Source organism: Lampris incognitus, chromosome 9, assembly GCF_029633865.1.
Source record: "Lampris incognitus isolate fLamInc1 chromosome 9, fLamInc1.hap2, whole genome shotgun sequence".
In the NCBI taxonomy this organism is placed as follows: Eukaryota; Metazoa; Chordata; class Actinopteri; order Lampriformes; family Lampridae; genus Lampris; species Lampris incognitus.
The window spans coordinates 33,639,924-33,664,087 of NC_079219.1; the positions used below are offsets into that span (position 1 = coordinate 33,639,924).

The 24,164-nt window shown below is 45.7% G+C and overlaps 1 protein-coding gene across 1 annotated transcript in view; it reads right to left on the reverse strand.

Annotated features, from left to right (window-relative positions):
* Positions 1–24,164, reverse strand: part of triob (trio Rho guanine nucleotide exchange factor b) — a 225,301-nt gene that overhangs the window by 89,880 nt on the left and 111,257 nt on the right. The window contains exons 11-18 of the mRNA XM_056286980.1: positions 23,668–23,799; positions 22,855–23,085; positions 17,797–17,919; positions 16,434–16,625; positions 12,579–12,748; positions 12,042–12,216; positions 4,851–5,046; positions 840–1,006 (exon numbers count right to left, since the gene is read on the reverse strand). Of these exons, the coding sequence (XP_056142955.1) occupies positions 840–1,006; positions 4,851–5,046; positions 12,042–12,216; positions 12,579–12,748; positions 16,434–16,625; positions 17,797–17,919; positions 22,855–23,085; positions 23,668–23,799 (1,386 nt within the window). The remainder of the gene's footprint in view (positions 1–839; positions 1,007–4,850; positions 5,047–12,041; positions 12,217–12,578; positions 12,749–16,433; positions 16,626–17,796; positions 17,920–22,854; positions 23,086–23,667; positions 23,800–24,164) is intronic.

The window sequence follows — 24,164 nt, forward strand, 5'->3', positions numbered from 1 at the left end:
CCAAAATTGGACAATAGAAGATTGGAAAAACGTTGCCTAGTCTGATGAGTCTCGATTTCTGCTGCGACATTCGGATGGTAGGGTCAGAACTTGGCATCAACAACATGAAAGCATGGAGCCCTCCTGCCTTGTATCAACGGTTCAGGCTGGTGGTGGTGGTGTAATGGTGTGGGGGATATTTTCTTGACACACTTTGGGCCCCTTAGTACCAATTGAGCATCGTGTCAACGCCACAGCCTACCTGAGTATTGTTGCTGACCATGTCCATCCCTTTATGACCACAGTGTTCCCATCTTCTGATGGCTACTTCCAGCAGGATAACACGCCATGTCATAAAGCTCGAATCATCTCAGACTGGTTTCTTGAACATGACAATGAGTTCACTGTACTCAAATGGCCTCCACAGTCACCAGATCTCAATCCAATAGAGCACCTTTAGGATGTGGTGGACCGGGAGATTCGCATCATGGATATGCAGCCGACAAATCTGCAGCAACTGCGTGATGCTATCATGTCAATATGGACCAAACTCTCTGAGGAATGTTTCCAGTACCTTGTTGAATCTATGCCACGAAGGATTAAGGCAGTTCTGAAGGCAAAAGGGGGTCCAACCCGGTACTAGCAAGGTGTACCTAATAAAGTGGCCAGTGAGTGTATATATATATGTGTGTGTGTGTGTGTGTGTGTGTGTGTGTGTGTGTGTGTATGTATGTATGTATACATATATTATGTATGTATGTAGTATGTATATGTGGGTGTCTCTGTGTGTGTCTGTCTGCCTCCCTTAGAAAACTGGATTATGTTACAACTAATATAAATTAATGCTCAAAATCATGTACCTGTTTAACTTCAGCCTGCAGATGTCGAAGTTGGACACACTGCTCCAGGTGTCTCCTGTGCTGCTCTGCTGCCAGGTCCAGCTCCTGCTGCTTCTCATGAAGAAACTCCAGCAGGTCCTGGACACGCGTGGCCATGTCCACATCTCTGTCGCACAGCAGCTCTACACCTGCAGAAAGAAGAAAGAAAACCTCTGTTAATGAAAAGGGGTGGAGTGGGGGGGAATGCTTACTTGCATCACTGCCACATGGTAAATGGATGTTCACATAGGTGGCACAATGCACATTTTGATTCGATTCGAGGTATTTTACTCATCCCCTGAGGGGAATATTCTTTATTCACCCTCTGTTTGGGGTGTAGGGTTATCCAGCTGGTGGTGCATTATCCCTGGGCCTAGGTGGACAATGTCACTAACCACCAGGTTATTTTACACCCTGATCCTACCATGCATGAGAAGTGCCCGCAGAAATATCAGAATCAACTTTATTGGCCAAGTGTGCCTATGCACACAAGGAATATGAATCTGGTACATAGCAGCTTCTAGCACATACAGACTTCACTCACACAAAAAAGAAAGAAGAAATAAATGGAACAACAACAGGACATTGGAGGCAAGCATGTATGCACAACATGTATGTCACTACTCTACAGAGTTTTGTGTCATGGTAGAATAATCAACAACCTATGTCTATATATTATACCATATTGCTTATATGCTGTATTGTCCATACACTATACCATACCATGACTCCATAACTTATCATACCGGGTTGGTTAAGGGCAACCACTGCATACTCCCACTACATTACACCATATTATCTTATGTACCAAAAGTATACATATACACCTACCATCCACCTCACAACAGCAGGATGGAGGGAGTGGCTTCATTAAAAAACACAAACAGTCAACAATAATTTAGAAATAAAGACCCCTCATGTTTAAGCTAGGTCTACTTTTGCATTTGTCAAAAACATTGCAAAAAGGCATCCGCACACCTGTAATGACTGCATAATCATTATTAATGCTGCTCATGCTAAAAGTAACAGAGGTCTGTGTAAGCTGATTTTTCCACTATCTCTCACGCAAACGTTTCACGGCTAAACTGGCATCTGCATAATCTGTACTCACATTTGAGTCCTGCAGTCCAGAGCAGCATTGTGTGGCAGTGGCCCTGGTAAAATAGCCACTATGCTGGGGAAGGCTAGATGGCTATCTCTTGCATCGTTATCATGATGTTAGCCTTGTTGTGCTGTGTCGCTAACTGACTACAGAGCTAGGATAACATCAATTTACAGTACTGTGGTGCTGTGATCCGCCCTCTGCTTTTCTGAGCTCTGCGGACCAAAAAAAGCACACTGCTTATCATATAAAACATTTTTTGAGTGTGTGTTAGTGTGTGTGAGGGTGTGTGCGTGTGCGCCCAGACGTGGTTTTACCCATCCTATGAACATGAGTCTAAACTAAGGATTAAGAGGGAAAATCTGTTTGTCTGGCAATGCAGGCCTGCTGTTCTACTGAGCCTGCCGCTCTCTCTCTCTCTCTCTCTCTCTCTCTCTTTCTGATTTTTTCTCACCAATCCTTTGCCTCCCCTCTCGCAGTCTGTCCACACAAGTGTCGGACACCACCTCATCTTTCCATTTGTCCACCCTCCTCTCCCTCTCCTCTCCCTGCAGAGTTTACCTACAGCCTTGCTTCTCTTCATCTTCCTTTTTTCCAAACGCTTTCCTCCCTCGCTGTTTCTCTCCTCCCCAACACGTGTTTACCTAATTTCCCAACCCCAACCAACGCCGTCTCATTATACCTGTTGTGCAAACATGCTTGCCTCCAATGTCCTGTTGTTGTTCCATTTATTTCTTCTGTTTTTCTTTTCTTTTTTTTGTTGGTTATTTTCCTTTTTTGTAAAACTGATGTCTGCAAGTGCTAGAAGCTGCTGTGTACCGGAGTCAAATTCCTTGTGTGTGTCGGCACACTTGGCCAATAAAGTTGACTCTGATTCTGATTAAGTCATCAACAGCATGGTGGCCCAGTGGTTAGCGCTGTCACCTCACAGCAAGAAGGTCCTGGGTTCGAATCCCAGGGTTGTCCAACTGTGGGGTCATCCCAGGTCATCCTCTGTGTGGAGTTTGCATATTCACCCCGTGTCTGCAGTGGGTTTCCTCCGGGTGCTCCGGTTTCCCCCACCATCAAAAAAGACATGCATGTTAGGGTTAATACTCCTGTCTGTGCCCTTGACCGAGGCATGGCAAGACGAACTGGAGTTGGTCCCTGGGTGCTGCATGGTGGCTACTCGCTGCTCCTAGCTACACAGCTAGGATGGGTTAAATGCAGAGAGGAATTTCCCCACAAGGATTAATAATGTATATCAAACTCAAAAATCAAAACAGGGTCACCACAGGATTGCGTCCTTTCCCCTTTGTTGCATATTCTGCATACAAATGACTTCTGAAGTTTCCAGATGACTCAGACTTTCATAAAAGGATGAAACATGTCAAGGCCCTTTGGTTGATGACTTCTGATGACTTTGTAAATGATGTAAAATGATGAAGACTCTTCTGCAGCTTAATGTGTCAAAAACAAAGGACAAGGTCGCTGACTTTTGAAGTTGACCATATATTCCTCAACCCAACTATATGAAAGGGCACTAGAGCAGTGTGTGGAATATGTCAGTAGTTATAAATACCTGGGCCCAATCACTGATGACTAGTTGAATTTTGCTATTAATGCAGAGGCTTTGTGCAAAAAGAGTCAGCAGCACCTTCTTTTCTAAGCCTAGATCCTTCAATGTTAATAAAACTCATGGAAATGTTTTATAAATCGTATATTGAGTCAGTTTTATGATTCCCCATGCTGTTATGGTTTAATACTCTGAGTCAAGTGCACTAAATGGCAATGGGAAGATAACTGGAGTCAAGCAAAGGAGTTTCTGATCTGTGTAAAAGAAGGATCTTACAAAAAGCTCAGGTCATCCTCCCAGACTCTAGTCATCCACTATACACTGCTATTTCTGTTCTTATTTCTGGTTTATGTCATACACTGCTGAGATTGACGTGTAACCAAAACAAAACACTTGTTTATTCCTACTGCAATTAAACTGACAGGCAGAGACCTCTGAGGAACCTCTACACTATTGTCTATGGGCAGCGATGTTTTCTGCATTTATGGGCTTGTGTTGCTGGTTTTATATTCTGTGTCCAGGGTTTTATGCTGCCACTAAATTGTACTTTGGGATTACAGTAAAGAACTGAATTGAACTAAGGTGGACATGTTGATGAAACTATGTAGATTTACTTAATGAGTCACAGCCAGGAATATACTTCTGACAGTGAATAAAACTTCAAAGGACCTCGCATCAAAACAGAGCTCTGCATTTATGTATTGCACAAATTATTCATCAGATGACATTGAGCAAGTGATTCAATGAAAATACTGCGTGTCATGGCCACCACCTGTATTTGCACAGCAAATATGTGGAGTCGCCAGCCACTTCTTTTCACCTGACAGTCAGGAGTTTCGCCAGGGGGACGTAGCGTGTGGGAGGATCCCGTCTTTCCCCCCAGTTCCTCCTCCCCCTGAACAGGCGCCCCGACCGACCAGAGGAGGTGCTAGTGCAGCGACCAGGACACATACCCACCCGCAGACACGGCCAATTGTGTCTGTAGGGGTGCCCGACCAAACTGGAGGTAACACGGGGATTTAAACTGGCAATCCCTGTTTGGTAGGCAATGGAATAGACCGCTACGCTACCCGGATGCCCCTATTACTTCCATATCTGCCTACACATACGTATGTTATATCCAGAAAAGAGTGTGTGTGTGTGTGTGTAGGTATACATAATGCTCCTCGCATATTATGTGCAAACTTATGTGTGTACATTTGCGTTTGCATGTATGGACATTAGTGCAAATGTCTTTGCTCAGTCTTGAGTGTGCATGTTTACGTTCCTGTTTGTCCTCATGCGTGCACGCTAGTGAATGCACACTTTCAGGCATGCAAGTGTATTCCCTGCTTACCAGAGGCTTGGACCTCTGTGACGTATTGCAAAAGCTCCTGCCCCTGGTGGATGACATCGAAGGTGAGGTTGTTCATGGTGAGGGCCTTGTCGGCGTGGTGTTGCAGCCTCTGCTCAGCCAGCGTCAGGTCCTCCGTGTCAAACTCGTTCATCTGCTGGGACAGCTCCTCGTTCCATGACTCCAGGTCCGAGATGATCTGAATGGTGTGGAAGAGAATGGAGAGAGAGGTCAATATGAAGAGGTGGACTAGTCACAGGGTTTGAGAGACACGAGGTCTCAGATCACATGGAGGGGGGGGGGACATTTACTCCCTGTACCCACCCCACTAAGATCAGAAACAGACAATGGAGAGTTGCTTCTAAGTATGTGTCCACATAAGAAAATGTGAATTTCCACAACCAAGACCGTGCTTTCTCAAAGACACACATAAACACACTTGCATGTGTGCACATACATACGTATATATGCATGTACACACATGCACACATTATTAATAGAGAATTTCTGGTAACAAAAAAAAAAGTCTTGTGTCTAATGTAGCATTCTGCACCCCTGAGCTGACTATAAAAAAAGGGAGCCACATTTTATGATGATGACTGTGTATACTTGACTGTTGAGCCAAACCCCAATAAGATGTTTGCTCGTCTAAGAGCGCCCACGCAAGCTGAATCACAACACCAGAGGCACCTTAACGCTGACACCCTGAAGCTCTGCTCCATCAATCCTCCCATTACAAAGTCAGAAAGTCTAGTCTTGACTTTCAAGATAAGAGTCACATCCAAACCACCCAGATTGTCCTGGGTGTGAAATAAGCAGGGCCTTAATATCGCCATCCACGAGTAATAAGCTCAGCAAAAAAAAATAGAGGGCAGCATTTGGTCTTCCATGGCATGGCTACAAAATTTGGCTTAAAAACAAAAGACTTCAACAATGATTTTGATGGGGGGGGGGTGTCTGAGTAGTGTAGCAGTCTATTGAGTTGCCTACCAACACTGGGATCACCAGTTCGAATCCCCGTGTTACCTCCGGCTAAGTCGGGCATCCCTACAGACACAATTGGCCGTGTCTGTGGGTGAGAAGCCGGATGTGGGTATGTGTCCTGGACGCTGCGCTAGCCCCTCCTCTGGTCAGTCGGGGTGCCTGTTCAGGGGGGAGAGTGAACTGGGAGGAATAGCATGATCCTCCCACGTGCTACGTCCCCCTGGCGAAACTCCTCACTGTCAGGTGAAAAGAAGTGGCTGGCGACTCCACGTGTATTGGAGGAGGCATGTGATAGTCTGCAGCCCTCCCCGGATAAGCAGAGGGGGTGGAGCAGTGGTTCGGAAGAGTGGGGTAATTGGCCAGATACAATTGGGGAGAAAAAAAAAAAAAAGGGGGGGGGGTCCAAAAAAAAAAGGATTTTGATGGCTTTAACTGTGCTCCCCAGAGGAGTCATTATTATTGACTAAACACTGTGCTACGAGGCTTAACTTGTGAAATAAACTCAAAAAAAATCCCCTTTTTCAGTCAAATCGTCACCCACATGTATGGTGATTCAATGCATATTGATCTCATCTGTATAGCCACGACCTCATATCGGCTTTTTCATTTGGCAAAATGAATGTGAACTGCAGCTCATGCTGTAACATCACAGTTACAGAAATGTATTAAGAGCAGTATTTACCAAATACAAAGCTGTGTAAAGACAAGATTTATAAATTGAACTTCCACTAAAGGCCAAGAACAAGTGTCTCTGCCATGCATCGGCCCAGCCTTCAGCTGCTCAGGGACTTCAGAAGCCTTCAGTGTACAGAATGTGTCAGGTTGAAATGTGTGGCATTTTAACAGCCCTACAGCCGGACGCCTGCGGGGACGACAAGGATGTCACGGCAACACGTCACAGATGATATGCAGCAGCATATCAGCAGCAGTAAAACCTCATCCTTCCTTCATTCCTTAGCGCTCGGGTGGATGAACATGAGATGTTTAGACAGCTGCCCTTGCCCCATCGGACAGTACGAGTGTAATCTCTGGTCTTTTACAAGATCTCCAGGAGTGAAGCGAGGTAACTCAAAGGAGCGGACAGTGAAAGGAGTTAGAAGGTGATAGTGGCGGTGTTGTGTTGCATGAATGTCTATGGGCATGTCTATATGACTGACAGAGAGAGGAACAAGGACAATGACAGAAACAACAACAGACGGAGGAGATTTCTGCTGTGACACAAAGTATGTGGATGTGGAGGAGAATGCGGCTCGTTCAACCCGTATCCAAAAAAAGTCTTCTTTTTTTGTGTATTTTTCCCCCTTGTTCTCCCCAATTGTACTTGGCCAATTACCCTATTTTCTGAGCTGTCCCGGTCGCTGCTCCACCCCTCTGCTGATCCGGGGAGGGCTGCAGATGTAGTGCGTGGGAGGATCATGCTATTCCCCCCCGTTCCCCCTCCCCCACGAACAGGCAACACGACCGACCAGAGGAGACGACCAGGACACATACCCACATCCGGCTTCCCACCCGCAGACACAGTCAATTGTGTCTGTAGGGACGCCCGACCAAGCCGGAGGCAACATGGGGATTCGAACCGGTGATCCCCATATTGGTAGGCAATGGAATAGACCGCCACGCCACGCGGACGCCCTAAATTTCTTCTCTTGCCTGCAGCACTTCCTTCCCCTTGCCGGGGCTGAGAGAGTCCTGTTTCACTCAGTGTATTAAACATGACGATAAACACCACAAAAGTTGCAGATTTAAATTTCCACCACAGCCACTGACAACATGCTGTAACAGAGAGGTGTGCTGCAAGATCAGCTGAGGATGGCGCTGCATTTTACTACTTCCTACCCACCATCAGGGCACTTTATCTCAATGTGCTGTCCTGCTCCAGGTCCTTTCAAAGGCAAAGTTATGGGTCAGGGTCACACTGGTGATGTAGTCCACAAGTTGCCGATATACAACTGTTGCTGTGCCCTTGGGTCTGTGTATGCCGGGTCAAATGACGAACACTGACATGATTTCCATTCAAAATTCAGAAGCTGTGAATCGTGCTACTTCAGCTCACAAACTGAGGTCTGTGTCGATATGCCAAGTCTTCACCCTTCCCTTACATCGCTTTCTTTTCTGGTGCCGTCACTTTACTAAGATTATTTTGGTAGGACTCAGCCTTGCTGCCAGTGTGAGTCACTTTGTTGGTGTCAAGCTCAACACCACATCTAGACTTTAACCAAATCTAATGATTGGGGATCATCCATAATTCTTCTCAAATCTCTGTCACAAAAAAAACAACAAAACAACAACCATGTTGCAGCTACGGCTGTATCGGTTGATCCTCAGTGAGCTAAGTAGTTGAGGTCAGGAGCCGCCTCGCGTGATGCAAATGCCACCAGCTTCCTGTTCACACACAGCTTCTTTCTGCTTTATCTGTTAACTTGCACAGAGGGAGAGCAATGCCAGGCGCCCTGCACCCCTCAGCTCGCCTACATCTCTCTTAGAAAATATGAAGGGGGTGTCTGGGTAGCATAGTGATCTACTTCAGCAGTCTACCAACACGGGGATCTGTGGTTCAATTGCTCGTGTTACCTCCGGCTTGGTCAGGCATCCCTATAGACACAGTTGGCCATGTCTGCAGGTGGGAAGCCAGATGTGCGTATGTGTCCTGGTCGCTGCACTAGCACCTCATCTGGTCGGTCAGGGCGCCTGTTCGGGGGGGAGAGAGAGCTCGGGGGAATAGCGTGATCCCCCCACGTGTTACGTCCCCCTGGCAAAAGTCCTCACTGTCAAAAGAAGAGGCTGGCGACTCCACATGTATCGGAGGAGGCATGTGGTAGTCTGCAGCCCTCCCCGGATCGGCAGAGGGGGTGGAGCAGCGACCAGGACAGCTCAGAAGAGTGGGGTAATTGGCCGGATACAATTGGGGAGAAAAACAGGGAATAATCACAAAACAAATAAAAAAAAAAAAGAAGAAGAAGAAAGAAAAGACAAAGGAACAGGGCTGATACGACAGACTTGGATTCAGCCAGGACCTCCTATCAGTGCAGATCACTGAAGATGGGCCACCACGCCCGATTTTAATGCACGTCCATGAAAGGTGCTCTATGTGTGCCATGTACCACCAACATATACTACACCGCTACACTAAATTGTGCTGCATGTGCCCTTGTGTTCTTAAGGCAGCTTCCATACAAAATAGAGCCCTACAAGGAACATAAACAAACATGTTAAAGGAGGGGGAAAAGAGCGCCTCACTAACTCCATAAGAAAGAGAGAAGTTCAGACTCCTTTGGCGTGCCTCTCTCTCAGCTCGGCTTACACAGCAAAGTTAAATCTCTCTTTCAAAGCAGAAGAAAGACAAAAAAAATCATCTCACTTATCGGGCAAAACTTACCAGTCTCTCATCTTGGCTCTCCTTTCCCCTCCTCTTGCAGTTCAATAAAATGCCCTCTGTGTGCAGAAACACCATCTCCCTCATCGACCTAATCCACACAAAATTGACTTGCATCTACTCGCGCAAGTGAGCGTCTCACCTGAACTTCTGCACTCGAACGCACACACCCCTGTATGATCCAGGAGGGAGTGTCCCGAGGCGCGTGTGTGTGTGTGTGTGTGTGTGTGTGTGTGTGTGTGTGTGTGTGCGCACAGCTAGGGAGTGGAGGGATATAAATGTCATCCCTGACAATGATAAACACTCATCGTTTTTCCCTGAGCTGACTAAACATGCAGAAGTGAACATGAGGACTTTACTGTTCCTCCGGGCTCAACAAAACAGGCCCAACAGACTGGTAACCCATCACAAAACGTCAGTATTACGACACCTCTGGGCAGAACGGGACTGACAGGCACGTAACGCAGTACCACGTTCCTCACAACACATCATTTGTTTTTACATCAGAGCTATCATCATGGATGTTTCCTCTCTATTTATTTACAGTCAAAAGTTGGAAAGTTGAATTGGTCATGCCCCCCCCCCTTTTTTCTCCCCAATTGTATCCAGCCAATTGCCCAATTCTTCTGAGCCGTCCCGGTTGGTTCTCCTCTGCCGATCCGGGGAGGGCTGCAGACTACCACATGCCTCCTCTTGATACATGTAGAGTTGCCAGCTGCTTCTTTTCACCGGACAGTGAGGCGTTTCACCAGGGGGACGTAGCGCGTGGGGAAATCACACTATTCCCCCCAGTTCCTCCTCCCCCCGGAACAGGCACCCCGACCAACCAAAGGCCAATTGTGTCTGTAGGGACGCCCAACCGAGCTGGAGACAACACGGGGATTCGAACCAGCGATCCCCATGTTGGTAGGCAACGGAATAGACTGCTACGCTACCCGGATGCCCCAAAATTAATCTTCACTGGATGTATTCATAGTATACATAGACTATGTAGTATAAATAGCATCGAACTGATTAAAGTTATAGAGAATAGTGCATTTCAAGGAGAAAATACATAAATTAATGCTTGTCTGTAAACATCTTCCATATTGGTCTGTGGTTGCCTAATGATGAACCCTGCCACAGTTTATGCAGCTTTTTTACCAGCACATCACTGATGTCATCGACTATGTGTTAGAATGACGACTTTTACTGCCATCCTCTCTCAAATCGGCGGTTGACTAGAAGTGACAGGTGGGGTTTGTGAGCGAAGGGTTGTCAGTATGAATCCTGAGGTCAGCTACAGGAAAAAGAAGGCCCGCGGAAGCAACATGAGTGAGCTGAGTGAGCGTGCCACTGATCAAACAGCCGTATCTGATGTGATTAATATTACCCTGTGTTCGTCAATAGAGACAAATGTGTTTCTGAACAGCCGTTAAATCAAACAACTCGTGATGCTCTCTGAATGGATTTCATGGGTCCTATGACTCATGAACTCAAAAATGAATGAATGGAAACTGATCAATCCCCCTCACCAACAACAACCACTATTCTGACATTTCCCCCCAAGGTAATACATTCCATCCTGCTGTTGCACTTAAAGCTTTCAACACACACACACGCACACACACACACACATATAATTATGCATGCCCATACAAACATGCATGCACAGAGAAAGTGCAACACACATTATTTTAACCTCCACTGATTCACCGCATCTGTCATCACAACTTCCCAGAACAGACGCTGCCCTCGTGAATATCAGCCTCTCTTTCTGCTCTCGGCACTTGTTTGAAGAAGAAACAGTATAAAGCTAGCTACACCTTTATGGGCTGTGTGTTTTTGAAGAAGAAATGGTAAAGTTAGCTACACCTTGAGGGGCTGTGTGTCAACACGGCTCAGCAGCATTATTTGGCTGCGATGATGAACAGTAAACAAAGACATTAAAAGGAAACACAAAGAGAAACTAGAAGCAACATAAGAAACAGAATACAACAGCTAAACGGAGCAGCTGACAGGAGGAACCTGCTCTCACAGTGGGGAGGTGAAGCATTAGTGGGGGAGGAGGAAGAGGAAAAAAACTGGGATGAGTTAGTGGATATCATGTGTCAAGTGGAATGAAAAAACATTATCTTTTTTTTTTTCTGCTGCGACTCCAAGAGCGCTGTATATATTCAGACAAGCCGTGCTGACGATGCAAGCCAGCAGGAATCCTGTCTGCAGCTGTAATTCTCTCTTCTTCTTTTGTTGCTTAACACACCATCGGCTCAGCATCACGTCATCTCTGACATCAAGTGAGTCTCCACACGTGCTCGCTCTTCGCTTTTCAGGAAAGGGGGAAAAAAAAGATGCACATGCTTCCTAACATTTATCTATCTCCACCATGTATTATCTCTCTCGTGTCTCATCATCATGTTCTCCCTCGTACTTCTTCATCACCTCCCACTCCTTCTTTGTCATCACTCATCATTTTGCTGCCTCCAAATCCATACTTCTGCTGTAACCGCTCTCTTTCATCCACTCACTTTTCACCTGGGAATCTTTACTTCCATTCCTTCTCTGAGTTTCTTTCCCCTCCTGTTTTCCCTTAGAGGATCCTTAGAGACACGCACACACACACAAACACACACACGCACACACACACAAACACAGAATCACAGAATCACACACACACACACACACACACACAATCACATAATATCACACAAACAATCACAGAATCCGCGCACGCACGCACACACACACACACACACACGACAGACACACACAATCACAGAATCTCACACACACACACACACACACACACACACACACAGCAGCAAATGCCCTGATCAACATCACCTCCCAATACTCACATCAATGGCGTCCCTCTCAAAGATGCGGAGCTGGAGGAAGAGCTCCAGTTTGATCTTCCTCTCCTGGAAGAGCTCCTCCATCTGGCCTTGGGCCTCATCCAGCTGCTGCAGGACACTCTCGATGTGGGCCATGGAGCTGTTGTGTGGAGTCTTATTGCTTGAGATGGCTGAGTCTCTGTGGGGAGAGAGAGGCATGGGGGTGGGGTGGGAGGTAATGTCAAATAAAGGAGAGTTAGGGGCAGATAGTGCACTAGCAGTGGGAGAGAACTGTAAATCTAACAGACCAGGCTTGCAGCCCTATGTTGAATCAAAGTTTGTAAAGAACCAAGCTGAAAAATGAGTCACATATAGTCAGAGCAACTTGGGTTCTCTCTGGTAAAATGATACTGAGACCATATGTGCATTATTTCATGCAACACAAGAGGACTTTTTCAACAGGCTAAATGTTTAAAACCACAGTCGCTGAATAAAGTGTTCAGTGTGAGTGTGTGTGTGAGCTGGGGCAGGGTATATGATATGCATTGAAGTAGCATTTACCTGAGCTGCTGTATCAAGTCCTCTCCCTCCTTTATGACATTAACAGTAGCCTGCAGGGTGGTCTGCTGCTGCTGGCCAAACCGCTTGATCAAGTCCTGCACCGCCTCCACGGACTCCGCGTACACATCATCCAATAGCTCCTTCTGAAGCTCCTCCAACCACGTCCATAGCTGGAGAAGATTGATAGAATAGAGTACAATTACACATCTTCTTTTTTTTTGGGGGGGGGGGGCTTTTCATGTATCTGGTCAATTACCCCACTCTTCCGAGCCATCCAGGTCACTGCTCCACCCCCTCTGCCAATCCGGGGAGAGCTGCAGACAACCACGTCTCCACCGATACATGTGGAGTTACCAGCCGCTTCTTTTCACCTGACAGTCAGGAGTTTCACCAAGGGGACGTAGCACGTGGAAGGATCACGCTATTCCCCCCAGTCCCCCCCCCCGAACAGGCACCCCAACTGACCAGAGGAGGCGCTAGTGCAGCGACCAGGACACATACCCACATCTGGCTTCCCACCCGCAGACACGGCCAATTGTGTGTGTAGGGACACCCGACCAAGCCGGAGGTAACACGGGGATTCAAACCGGGATCCCCGTGTTGGTAGGCAACGGAATAGACCGCTACGCTACCCGGACGCCATTTAATGGCATCTTTTTGCAACAGCATCCACAAAAGAAAAAAACAACATATCTCTGGGCCTCTCCAATCATGCCTATAGTCGTAGGAAAATGACAGAGGAAGAAGCTGATGATAAGGATGTAGAAAAGCAAAAGGCTGCACGTGGGATCGATCAGAGGGACAGAAAAGAAGAAAGCAGGGCATTAACACTGCCGTCCATAGTGTTATCAGTAAATAAGGTTAAGAGCTTTGGGGTGGAAATGGAGACAGCTGAGCACAGAGAGAAGAACAGATTGGCAGGCAGACGGACAGACGCACAGAAGTTAGGACAGAGATGTTAAATTCGGCCAAAAGCTGGTGCTTTATGGATGGTCATCTCTAGGTCACTGTAACAGATTTGCCATATGGGAGCATTGGCACGCATGCCCAACCACAGGAGACAGACTACAGCACCCACTGCTTAGTTTGTCTGCCACCCACACTTTCCTTCCCAAAAACAACTATGTTTGTTTTTTTTTGTTTTTTTTCCCAGCAGCCTAGCAGCAGGACATGGGTGAGTGAGAGGAAAGTTAAATGGTTCCGGGATGTTCAGGCAAAGGCTGCACCTGCAGATTTCACACTTTCTACACTTCTGTCAACTGATGCACTCTTAGAAAGCAGTCACATTAGCTATGTTTCCATCAAGCTGTTTTTATGCAAATTTCGATGTTGCAAATGAGATGGAGAATTCCCAAAAAGCCCAAACATCGCAAAAACAAAAACCCAGAAAAACAGTTGTGATACTCGCTTAAAGCAAATTTTGACGAACGGTTTTGTGTATGTTTAATCAGTACTGATTGGTTATGTTGTCGATTGAAATAATAAAGTCCTCACTGTGTAGTATAGTGACAGAGAAACCGACGTTCTCCTGCTCAAAGTATTTCCCACAGTGCCTACATGTACCAGAATGCATTGCACTAGTGTTGTGGGACATTTTTTCCAGCATCAGAAGCCTAGCTTACTCAGGAGGATGAGGATGTGTTTTTATTTTTTAACCGCGTGTTTAGAGTGGATTAGAGTACTAGAAACCCTGCTAAACTGTAGTTTTTCCGGCCGCTAACTGATGCATTCCTTGGTAGCCAGAAAAACAATTGGTGGTTTCACTCCAAAGACGCAGAAACAATCAGGAACAACTGCAGGTCTCTTTCATGTGACACCCCTGTCACATTCTCACAACCCTGAGCAGGATAAGCGGTTTGGATAATGGATGGATGGATCCCTGTCACAGACGGAGATAAGGTTGAAAATCTGCGAATTTCCCCCTTATAGTGGAAAAGTTGTCAATGAAAAAGCGATGTGATAAAGTGTAATGGAAACAGGAGTAACACTTGCCAACTGGACTCAGATCTGCTCTAAGACTTTTCCAGATAACAGGTTTATAGGCTTATCATCATGTCCTGCATTTATTTTCTTATAACCAGCAAATGGAGATGCACCCAATTCACACAGTTCAGCACTATTTTATCCAATAATTGTTTGGATAATCATCTTTTAATGCACGGCAGATAAAAAGCATGACTATCATGGTATGCAAGTGAGACCATAAGAAACGGGCTAGCATAGGAACAACATATACAGTAGAACAACAAATGTATTGGCTGCCGTTTCAGATTAGGTTAAGCTCGGCTTCTTTAGATTTATAATGTAAAAAGAACAGAAAAATAAAAATGTCATCTTTGGTACCTGGGTTGTTACCTACATCATAAAACCACATCAGTTCCATGTGCTTCATTGTAGATGACAGTGCTACGGTTGACTGTAATTCACCTTAAAACTGTGCCATCTGCACAGAAGGCTTTCTGGACACCACCCAAAAGTCTCCATACAGATAGTAGAAGAGACAGTCAGGTGAATGTTTACATACACATACACATGCGTGCAGAGGTACGGTTTACACATACTTGCATGTATGAACACACATGCTAACACACACACACACACACACACACACACACACACACACACACACACACACACACGCACACACCACACACAACCACCAAGTGACCTCCATCAGTGTGAACAGGCAGATGGGATGAGAAGGATTAGTCCACATGGATTTTAAAGACTAGATTCATTAATAACACCATGCCTGTGCCTGTCTCTATGACTCATGTAAACAGGATGTACCGTTAACACAAACTGAGCAAAGTGTACTGGCAGTACAGAGAGGTTAATTGAGATGGTTAGAAATGCAAGGTGTCTGATTTTCCCATCGATACATCACCATGATGGCAACTGCAACAGCACACACAAACGCTGTGAGCACGGCCATCACAAACAGTGGCGTGATACCCTTCCCAACACTTCAAATAGGTGCTAATTGGCAGTGTTAAGCAATGTCGCCCTGCTCGTACCCTTAAGGAAACCCTTGCTGAACACCAGTAAGCTAGGAATTAAAAGTGGTGTGGGGGAGGAACCGATGAAACCTGCTGCTAAAACACTGCTTCCAGAGGCCACTGGATGGATCCGTGACTGTCATTATTACAATTCATTAAACTAAAACATGGATGCGAGTGGTGTAAGTACTGGGACAGCTGTTGTTGACATTGTTCCTTAATGGTGATGAATTAAGCTGACCTTGACTTAATGAAGATGACCACTAAAATAACCATTCTCAAACCCTCAAAACTCATTCTTTCATCTCAAATCTATATGACAATATTTGACTCATTACTGCACATAGTGTATTTCACTTTCAAAAGAGGATGACTTCATGCATGATCAATAATAATGCAGGTGTAGAATCATGGAAAAGTTGAATTACTTCTTCTGGACCGAAAATTCTTGTGTCCAGAAGAACTGATTCAACTTTTCTGGGTGTCAAGAGAATTATCCATTCATATACACTCATTTCTAGCTGACTGTGAACACTGAACAAAGCCCCTTGCTACTATTTGTATATAATAACACCCTGAATATCATCTGCACATCAATATCCAACAACGTGCCTGGCTCTCACATCTTTCTCCATAATAGCAGGTTTTGGCATTCTGAAAAATAGCCCAGTAAATTTGACATGCTTAAAAGGGACTAATTGAGCCTAAACGATCCTGCAATGGAATATAGAACAGGGGGGCAGAAAAATATGGCTTTCAAAGAGTGTATTGGACATTAAAATGTATGAGGAAAAGGGAGAGGAAGAGGAAGAAGACAGGAAGAGAAGACGTGAGAGAAATCAAAGCAACCCCATACCTCTTTAACGTGTGTGTGGAAAGCGACAGACATGTCTAGCAGGACTTTGCGCTGCTCCACGCGTCGTACAAAGTCCTGAATGCGGTCCTCTAACTGGTGTGCTGCCTGGTAAATTTCCTCCGGGTCGCACTCGCCGGTCTGAGCCAATTGCTCTGCCGCCTCCAACAGCTTGTCGGCGTTGGTGTAGGTGTTCTGTGGCAATAACAGATTGGTCATTTTCAAGACGCACTACAATACATCATCATCATCGGCGGTCACTCGGGGTCGAGTATGACCATCCTCCCTCTGGGTCCCTCTGGGTCCTCAGGTGGGTGTAGAGGCTGATCCTGAAGCCACATAACGGGAGGACGCCTGTGCGTGACAGCTCTTTACATGGAGTGGCTGATGCAACTGCAGCCACTACACGGTCCTTGGCAGGGAGTGGCCAGACTCCAATGGCATGGAGAACCAAGACAATTGGGGACCACCCTCTGTTGCAGTCTTCATCGGCCTTCACTGCCGTTGTGACCTGGAGACGTCTTCTGCCAGTTCCACCGTTGAGGTCTTTGTTGGATCATCCAACAAAGACCTCAACGGTGGAACTGCGATTCAACTTGGATCGCACTTCGTCTGGAACCTCCCCCTTGACCTATCCACCTTGGGTGACCCTACCAGGAGCCAAGCTCCGGACGGCAAAGCTCTTGGGATCATTGGGACAATGCAAGCTTCTCCACCACGATAAGGTGGCAATCCAGGAGAAGACTATACATAAGAGGTTCACCCTAACCTCACCTGCAATCTTCTAAACTACTCTAGCGATACGATGGAGGGATTGAATTTCCTAAACTACGTAATTCCCAATTGGTTTGCTGTTGTATTAAGCCCTAAGTTTGTTTTTTTTTCTGGGGTCATAACATAGCTCATCCCTTATCTGGTCCCTTACAATCATTCAGGTTCGATCCCACATCCCGAAAGGCCGGGCACACTATCTGCTCTGATCTACCGCCTCCTCACTCAATACAGTTTAGTATATAAGGACCATCTATCAGCGAGGGTATGTTACAATGCTCTTTTTTCTCTTTGTGCTAATAATGCTGGGATTATATTATATTTTGCTAAAAAAAGGTACTATGTTCACACATTGAGAGAAAGGGTTTGCAGCACTGTGAGGCAAGAGGAGGAGGGTCTTGGGATGTGGGCCCGGAGAAGGGGGATTAGGGGGCGGGCTCTGTTTTCTTTTTGATTCAGGTTTCTTATTTGCCTGCGTCTGGCAGGGGGTGACAGTCTCACACAGCGCACCTTTAACACTTTTGCTGTCCTTAGCGGCTGGCAGAACAAGGGTTTTTATTGGGAAAACAAAAACAAACAAAAAAAAACAGCTTACCTGGGCCACTTCTTCAAAGTCTTCATGTCTTTTCTGCAGGGCCCTGGCTCTGTGCAAAGACTTCCCCACGCCCGTGTGCTTACTAAGGAAGGCCTCACCATGGTTTTCTATCCAGTCCAGCACCTGAAAGTAAACACACACACACACACACACACACACAGAACAATATACTTAAGTGACCTTGTTGATGGTTAATACTCATGATGGATAAATGACTGATAGCAAATAATAATTCAAACTGGTCAGCGACTGTAGAACTTTTTTTCAGGAATTCAATAGGTTCTATGTTTGAGAGCGTTGCACAAGTTACACATTACATACAGATTACATGTGCAACCAATATAGCATTTTTACAATGTATTACTGGAAAAAAACCGCATTGATCGCCCCCATTCATCCATGCAATGTAATTTAGATGACATTAACAAAACAAAAAAAACAAAACAAACGGGAGAAGAAGGAAAAAAGTTGTTGTCATTATCAGTGTCAGTTGTGCAACCAAAACGAAACAAATGTGTGTATCTATTTCAGACGCTGATATAATTTAAGCTTCCTTACACATATACATTTTACGTAGTGTTGGGTGGCCCGTCACTGGTTAAAGGTCTGGTCATGTGTTACTGGTTGACCAGTAGGGGGCACAATTGAATAGGATGGACGTTTGACTACTGTAACCATACCATCTTTATCTTTCATTCTCTGCCCCCCCCCCAGTTCATCCTCTGGCTTCACCGTACTCTTTTGTCCCTTCTTTTTTTGCCGCTTATCTCTTTCTTTCCATCTCTCACTCTCTGCAGTCTATCACGATTAAATGACAGCAATGCGGTCAATTAGGTATTGCTTAATAATCCACAGCAGTGCCAAGTGTGAACATTTCCACGGCGGATTAGATTAGCCATAAATCTTGCTACATAATTGCCTTATTATCTATCAGGCAGATGGTGCTGCTCCACTGGTTTCTGTGCAGAATAATAAAAGAGATTCTCATAATGCCGTTTTCAAGGTCTGTGACAGCACATTTCTATGGGACACAAAAAAACACACACAAACACACACACATGCACGGGTGTGCGCACACACACGTGCGTGAAAGCACATGTGCAAATGCACACACATGTGCAATGCCCTCGACACTTTATGTGGCAGTAAATGGCATCACCATGGAAACAACTACGCATATAAAAAAAGGGGAGGAGAAGAGAGGACAAGAGGGGAACGAAGGCTCACGCAGAGGTTAACGTAAAACAGAGAGGCAAGGAAAGGACGGAGAAAGACAGAGTGGGAGATCAAATGAACGCAGGACCATGAAACGGAAATCCAGAGAGAGGCTAGTATGCCCATGGGGGTGGGGGGAGGGAGAGAGAGAGAGAGAGAGAGAGAGAGAGAGAGAGAGAGAGCGAGAGACAGTAATCTCAGAACTCTGCCATCCACACAGTTGTACAGAAAGAGAAGTCTCCCTCTGAAAGACTGAGAGGGAGAAAAGACTGAAGAAGTTGATTTAATATACCCGTAAAAAAAACAAAAACACGACAGCACATGATGTTAAATATACAAATAAAGCAAGCATAGAAATAAAGCAAGTATTCATTAGATTTTTCATCATTTCATTGAGAAAGATCAACACTTTATATTAGAGCCATGTTTGATGCTAAAAAAGGGAGTAAACAAGCATATATTGAATAATTCCAGAGCTTCAAAATATAATTTCACTCATAACTTAATTTGCCTTCAATCGTTCTCTTCTTCTTCTTCTTTCAGCTTGTTCCCTGTTTCTCAGGGGTCGCCACAGCGGATTTTATAGTTTCCATCGGTACCACGTGAGAGCACAGAACCAATCGTGGCCTCGGCCGATCCGATTTGGTCTTGTCAATCCGCATACTGATTTGGCAGAATTTTACATCGGCTGCCCTTCCAGACACGACCACTAACCCTATGGAGGGGGGCACAGGTGAAGCGCTGGATGCCATCCAGTATTCATGGTCTTGTGCCCATGCCTGTTACCACGTCATCGTTAGGGATAAAAAAAAAGAAAATAAAGTGTTGTGTTTTGGATGTCCGTGGACACAATATGTCCTTAGGTGTCTCTTCGAGTGGCTTCCTGTGATACGTGCATTGTAACTTGTAGCTTATTCCTGAGAGGTAACAATGAAATGAGGAAGCATTTAGTCTCTGGTAGTTTGTACTGTGTGTGTGTGTGTGTGTGTGTGTGTGTGTGTGTGTGTGTGTGTGTGTGTGTGTGTGTGTGTGTGTGTGTAAATCCCATCCTTCAACTGTCTTTTGGGCAGCACAGTGGTTAGCACTGTCTCCTCACAGCAAGAAGGTCCTGGATTTGAACCCCAGGGTTGTCCAACCTTGGGGGTCATCCCAGTTCGTCCTCTGTGTGGAGTTTGCATGTTCTCCCCGTGTCTGCGGTGGGTTTTCTCTGGGTGCTCCAGTTTCCCCCACCATCAAAAGAAACATGCATATTAGGGTTTATACTCCTGTCTGTGCCCCTGACTGATGGGAGAAGAGTGGAGTTGGTCCCTGGGTGCAGCATGAAGGTGGCAGCCCACTGCTCCTAGCTACACAGATCACAGCTAGGGTGGGTTAATTTGCAGTAACTGAATTTCCCCAAGGGGATTAATAAAGGAAACTCAAATCTTAAATCTTTCATTTCTGCACATTTATATATTTGTGGATGTAGGAGTTTCTCAGAATAGTCGACTATCAAAACCACTAGTCGACGCTGTGCACAGTTGTAGACTGATCGTCCATCTGTGGTTTTAGCACTGTGCAGCAACAAAGCAGTGGCAATGCATTTACAGCAGATATGCAGCTGGGAGCGCTGTGGGCAGGCGGAAATAACTAGTTGCTGCAGAGAGATTTGTTTAAACAATCTTTTTCTACGTTATGCGAATTAAATGAACAGAACTTAAGAAATTCAGAGAAGGAAAGAGTCCCGCTATCCCTGTTTTTTTTTAGGTTTAATGAGTAACTGTGTTAACTGGTGACTTTAGCGTTGAACACAAAAAGCCTTTAATTTTACTCTAATTTTAGATACACCCCCATCTGTGTGTAATATCTAAGCTAATCATTTATGTAAGTTAAATTGTGCTCAGCAAGACACATTCACGTTTCTTATAATGTAGGAAACAAACCTCAGCTGTATTTTATACCATTATGGGAAAGTGGCTAACATTCAGTTACTTAACCTGTGATGTTATAATGTCAAATCCTCATTAGATGCTAGCTGCTCTGCTAATCTACATTTTCCCCAACATTAATAGTATCTTCAAGAAATGTGGAGGCTTCTTGTTGGCCACACTGTTTATTTTACATAATGTAAGAAAAAAAGGACCAGACGAATAATAACTGTACTGAACACTGAATTTAAGATACTTCCAAGGATTTTTGGCAGGGGTGCGTGATGATATCGGCACGTCATCGGTATCGGTCAATAAAGCTTTTAAAATGAAATATCGGTTTCAGTCAAAATGCCAATATGACAGGCCAATAAGATTACCCTTTATTTATGCGCACGTGATGTGAACCGCTGACCAGGCACGGACACGGTGCATCACATTAGGCGGGGCAGAGCGGCTTTTTCACCTGCTACAGTGACTGTGTCTGTGTTGCGTGTGGTTGCGTGCCAGCCGTGTTTTCTGAGGAGATTTCAAGTAGGCTACTTTAGAAAATGGATAAGTTAAGCGGGAAATGCTTTAACTGGTACTAAACTGATTGACTAGATCATTTCAGCTACAGGATGTTGGCTACACATCGATTTGATTGATTTAGTGTTTTAATGTGCAATGAAAAATCCCCACAAGGTTACACTACTGCATTGCATTGCCTCTGGTACAATGAGTTATTTATCCCCCCCCCCTTTTTCTCCCTAATTGTATCTGGCCAATTACCCCACTCTTCCGAGCCGCCCCGTTCGCTGCTCCACCCCCTCTGCCAAATCCAGGTAGGGCTGCAGGCTACCACATGCCTCCTCCGATACATGTAGAGTCGCCAGCCACTTCTTTTCACCTGACATTCAGGAGTTTCACCAGGGGGACATAGCGTGTGGGAGGATCACGCTATTCCCCCCAGTTCCCCCTCCCCCCAAACAGGCGCCCCAACCGACCAGAGGAGGCACTAGTGCAGCGATCAGGACACATACCCACATCCGGCTTCCCACCCACAGACATGAGCAATTGTGTCTGAAGGGACGCCCGACCAAGCTGGAGGTAACACGGGGATTCGATCCACCGATCCCCGTGTTGGTAGGCAATGAAATAGACCGCTACGCTACCTGGACACCCTACTCTAATCATTTTTAAAAAGACGGCACTCGTTTTTTACACAGTTCTATATAGGTTTTACCTATTGTTGTGTAGCTGCGCGCAGAGAAACAACAATAGATCAGCCGTGTAAAAATAGAGATCAGCAGCGTGATGCCCGTGAGGGTGCACGCGGCTTCTGTGGTCAGTGTAGCCGCCTTAGTTCAGCCCATTTCAGGACAGACCTGATCTTCTCTGAAATTAGGTGGAAGGAAATATGCACATACATCGGTATCGGCATCGGCAACTGCTCAAAATGTATCGGAAAATACTGGCATATCGGATATCGGCAAAAATCCAATATCGTGCATCCCCACTTTTAGGCTTTTAAACAGCTGCCATCACCGGGACAACCACGGATGTACTCAGTTGAAAGTCACCAGTTAACCTGGTCACTAGTTAAACCCGAAACACCTGCAAGAAAGAGAAGGCTCGTTGTTACTGCAGTCAAACAGCATCCAGCTCAGACAGGCCTGCTGAGGGTTTAGTCTAATCAGTATGGGACTCACTTGTAAACGGCCCCTCAGAGCCAATCAAGAACTCTGCTGTTGCATCTACCCCCAGGTTGTTTCCGCCTACATTAGTTAACCCTTTACTTGTTGTATTTGAGACTTTTTGATGAGAATTGATCGTTATGATATATCTCCCACCATTAATCAACTAATTCAACTACTTTTTGGGAATCGTTGATGACTACTAAAATGCAGCAGCCGTGAATGCCCTAATGGATGCACACTATGTTGTCCTCTTTTACCTGCTGTACGTCCTGCTGAAACACGCAGAGCTGCAGGCGTTGGTGCAGGCGGACCTTGCGATGCTGCCAGATGTTCTCCAGCTGTCTCTGGTGGTGCAACACCTCATGAATGATGTCCAGAACATGGTGCACTGCTTTGGAGTAGTTGGCCGACGCTGTCAACGAATCAGCACTACCTGGGGTCAGAGGTCGCTGCAGCTTGTCCAATAGAGACTTACCATCTTGGCTTACCTGCGATGGGTAAAGTGCAGTGATTTACTTGGTGGTGGATCGTTGAATGAACGGTTGGATGGTGAAATGGACAGATATATCATTTGCAGGATGGATATTTAAACAAACAGATGATAGTTTTATTGAAAAGGCCTTCAAGCTTGCAGAAGCCTTGGAAATTATTTGGAAATTAATTGATGTACTGGTCCCCTTAAAGGTACAATCCCCTGGTGGCATGGACTACCACGGATTTGTGGAGAACTATGGCAACACAAGTCCTCTACTGTCAACAAGGAACATAACATATCTCACCATCACGTCAACATTATGTAGTTGTTGTAGAAATGGAGACAACCGAAAGCCTCAACAGGAACTGAAAGTGATGTGGCATTGACTGGTCTTCTCATTCGTAAGTAGTGAAGCGAACAACATTTGTGATGTTTGACCAAAACAACAGCAGAAGTGGGGCAGACAGCTGCTGTGTGGATCAATCGGGGATTGCGCCTTTAAATGTATTCTGTTAACTAAAGCCTATTGTACACCTGTGTCATCTGCATGCCTCTGTGTTTGTGTGTTTGAGTGGTTTTCTTGGTGTGCGCTAACCTCGGAGTATGCTGTGGTGACGTGTTCATACAGTCCCTGGTGGTGGTGGATGGTATCCTCCAGGTCCTGGAGCTCTGAGGGCAATTCTCCTTCACCACATGCCTTACACCATGGCTCTACATTACTCATGTACTATGAAAAACGCACGCACGCACACACACACACACACACACACACACACACACACACATCAATCAATCAATCATGTTATGCACAAATAAACTCACAAATGTGTAGAGATGCACACACAGGTACATGCACATAAACAGACACACACCTACGTACATCCATCCATCCATTATCCAAACTGCTTATCGCGGGGATGCTGGAGCCTATCCCAGCAGTCATTGGGCGGCAGGTGGGGAGACACCCTGGACAGGGTGCCAGGCCATCACAGGGCCAACACACACACACACACACACAAACACACACACACAGTCACACCTAGGGACAATTAATACTGCCCATTCACCTGATTCACTCCACACAGATGATGA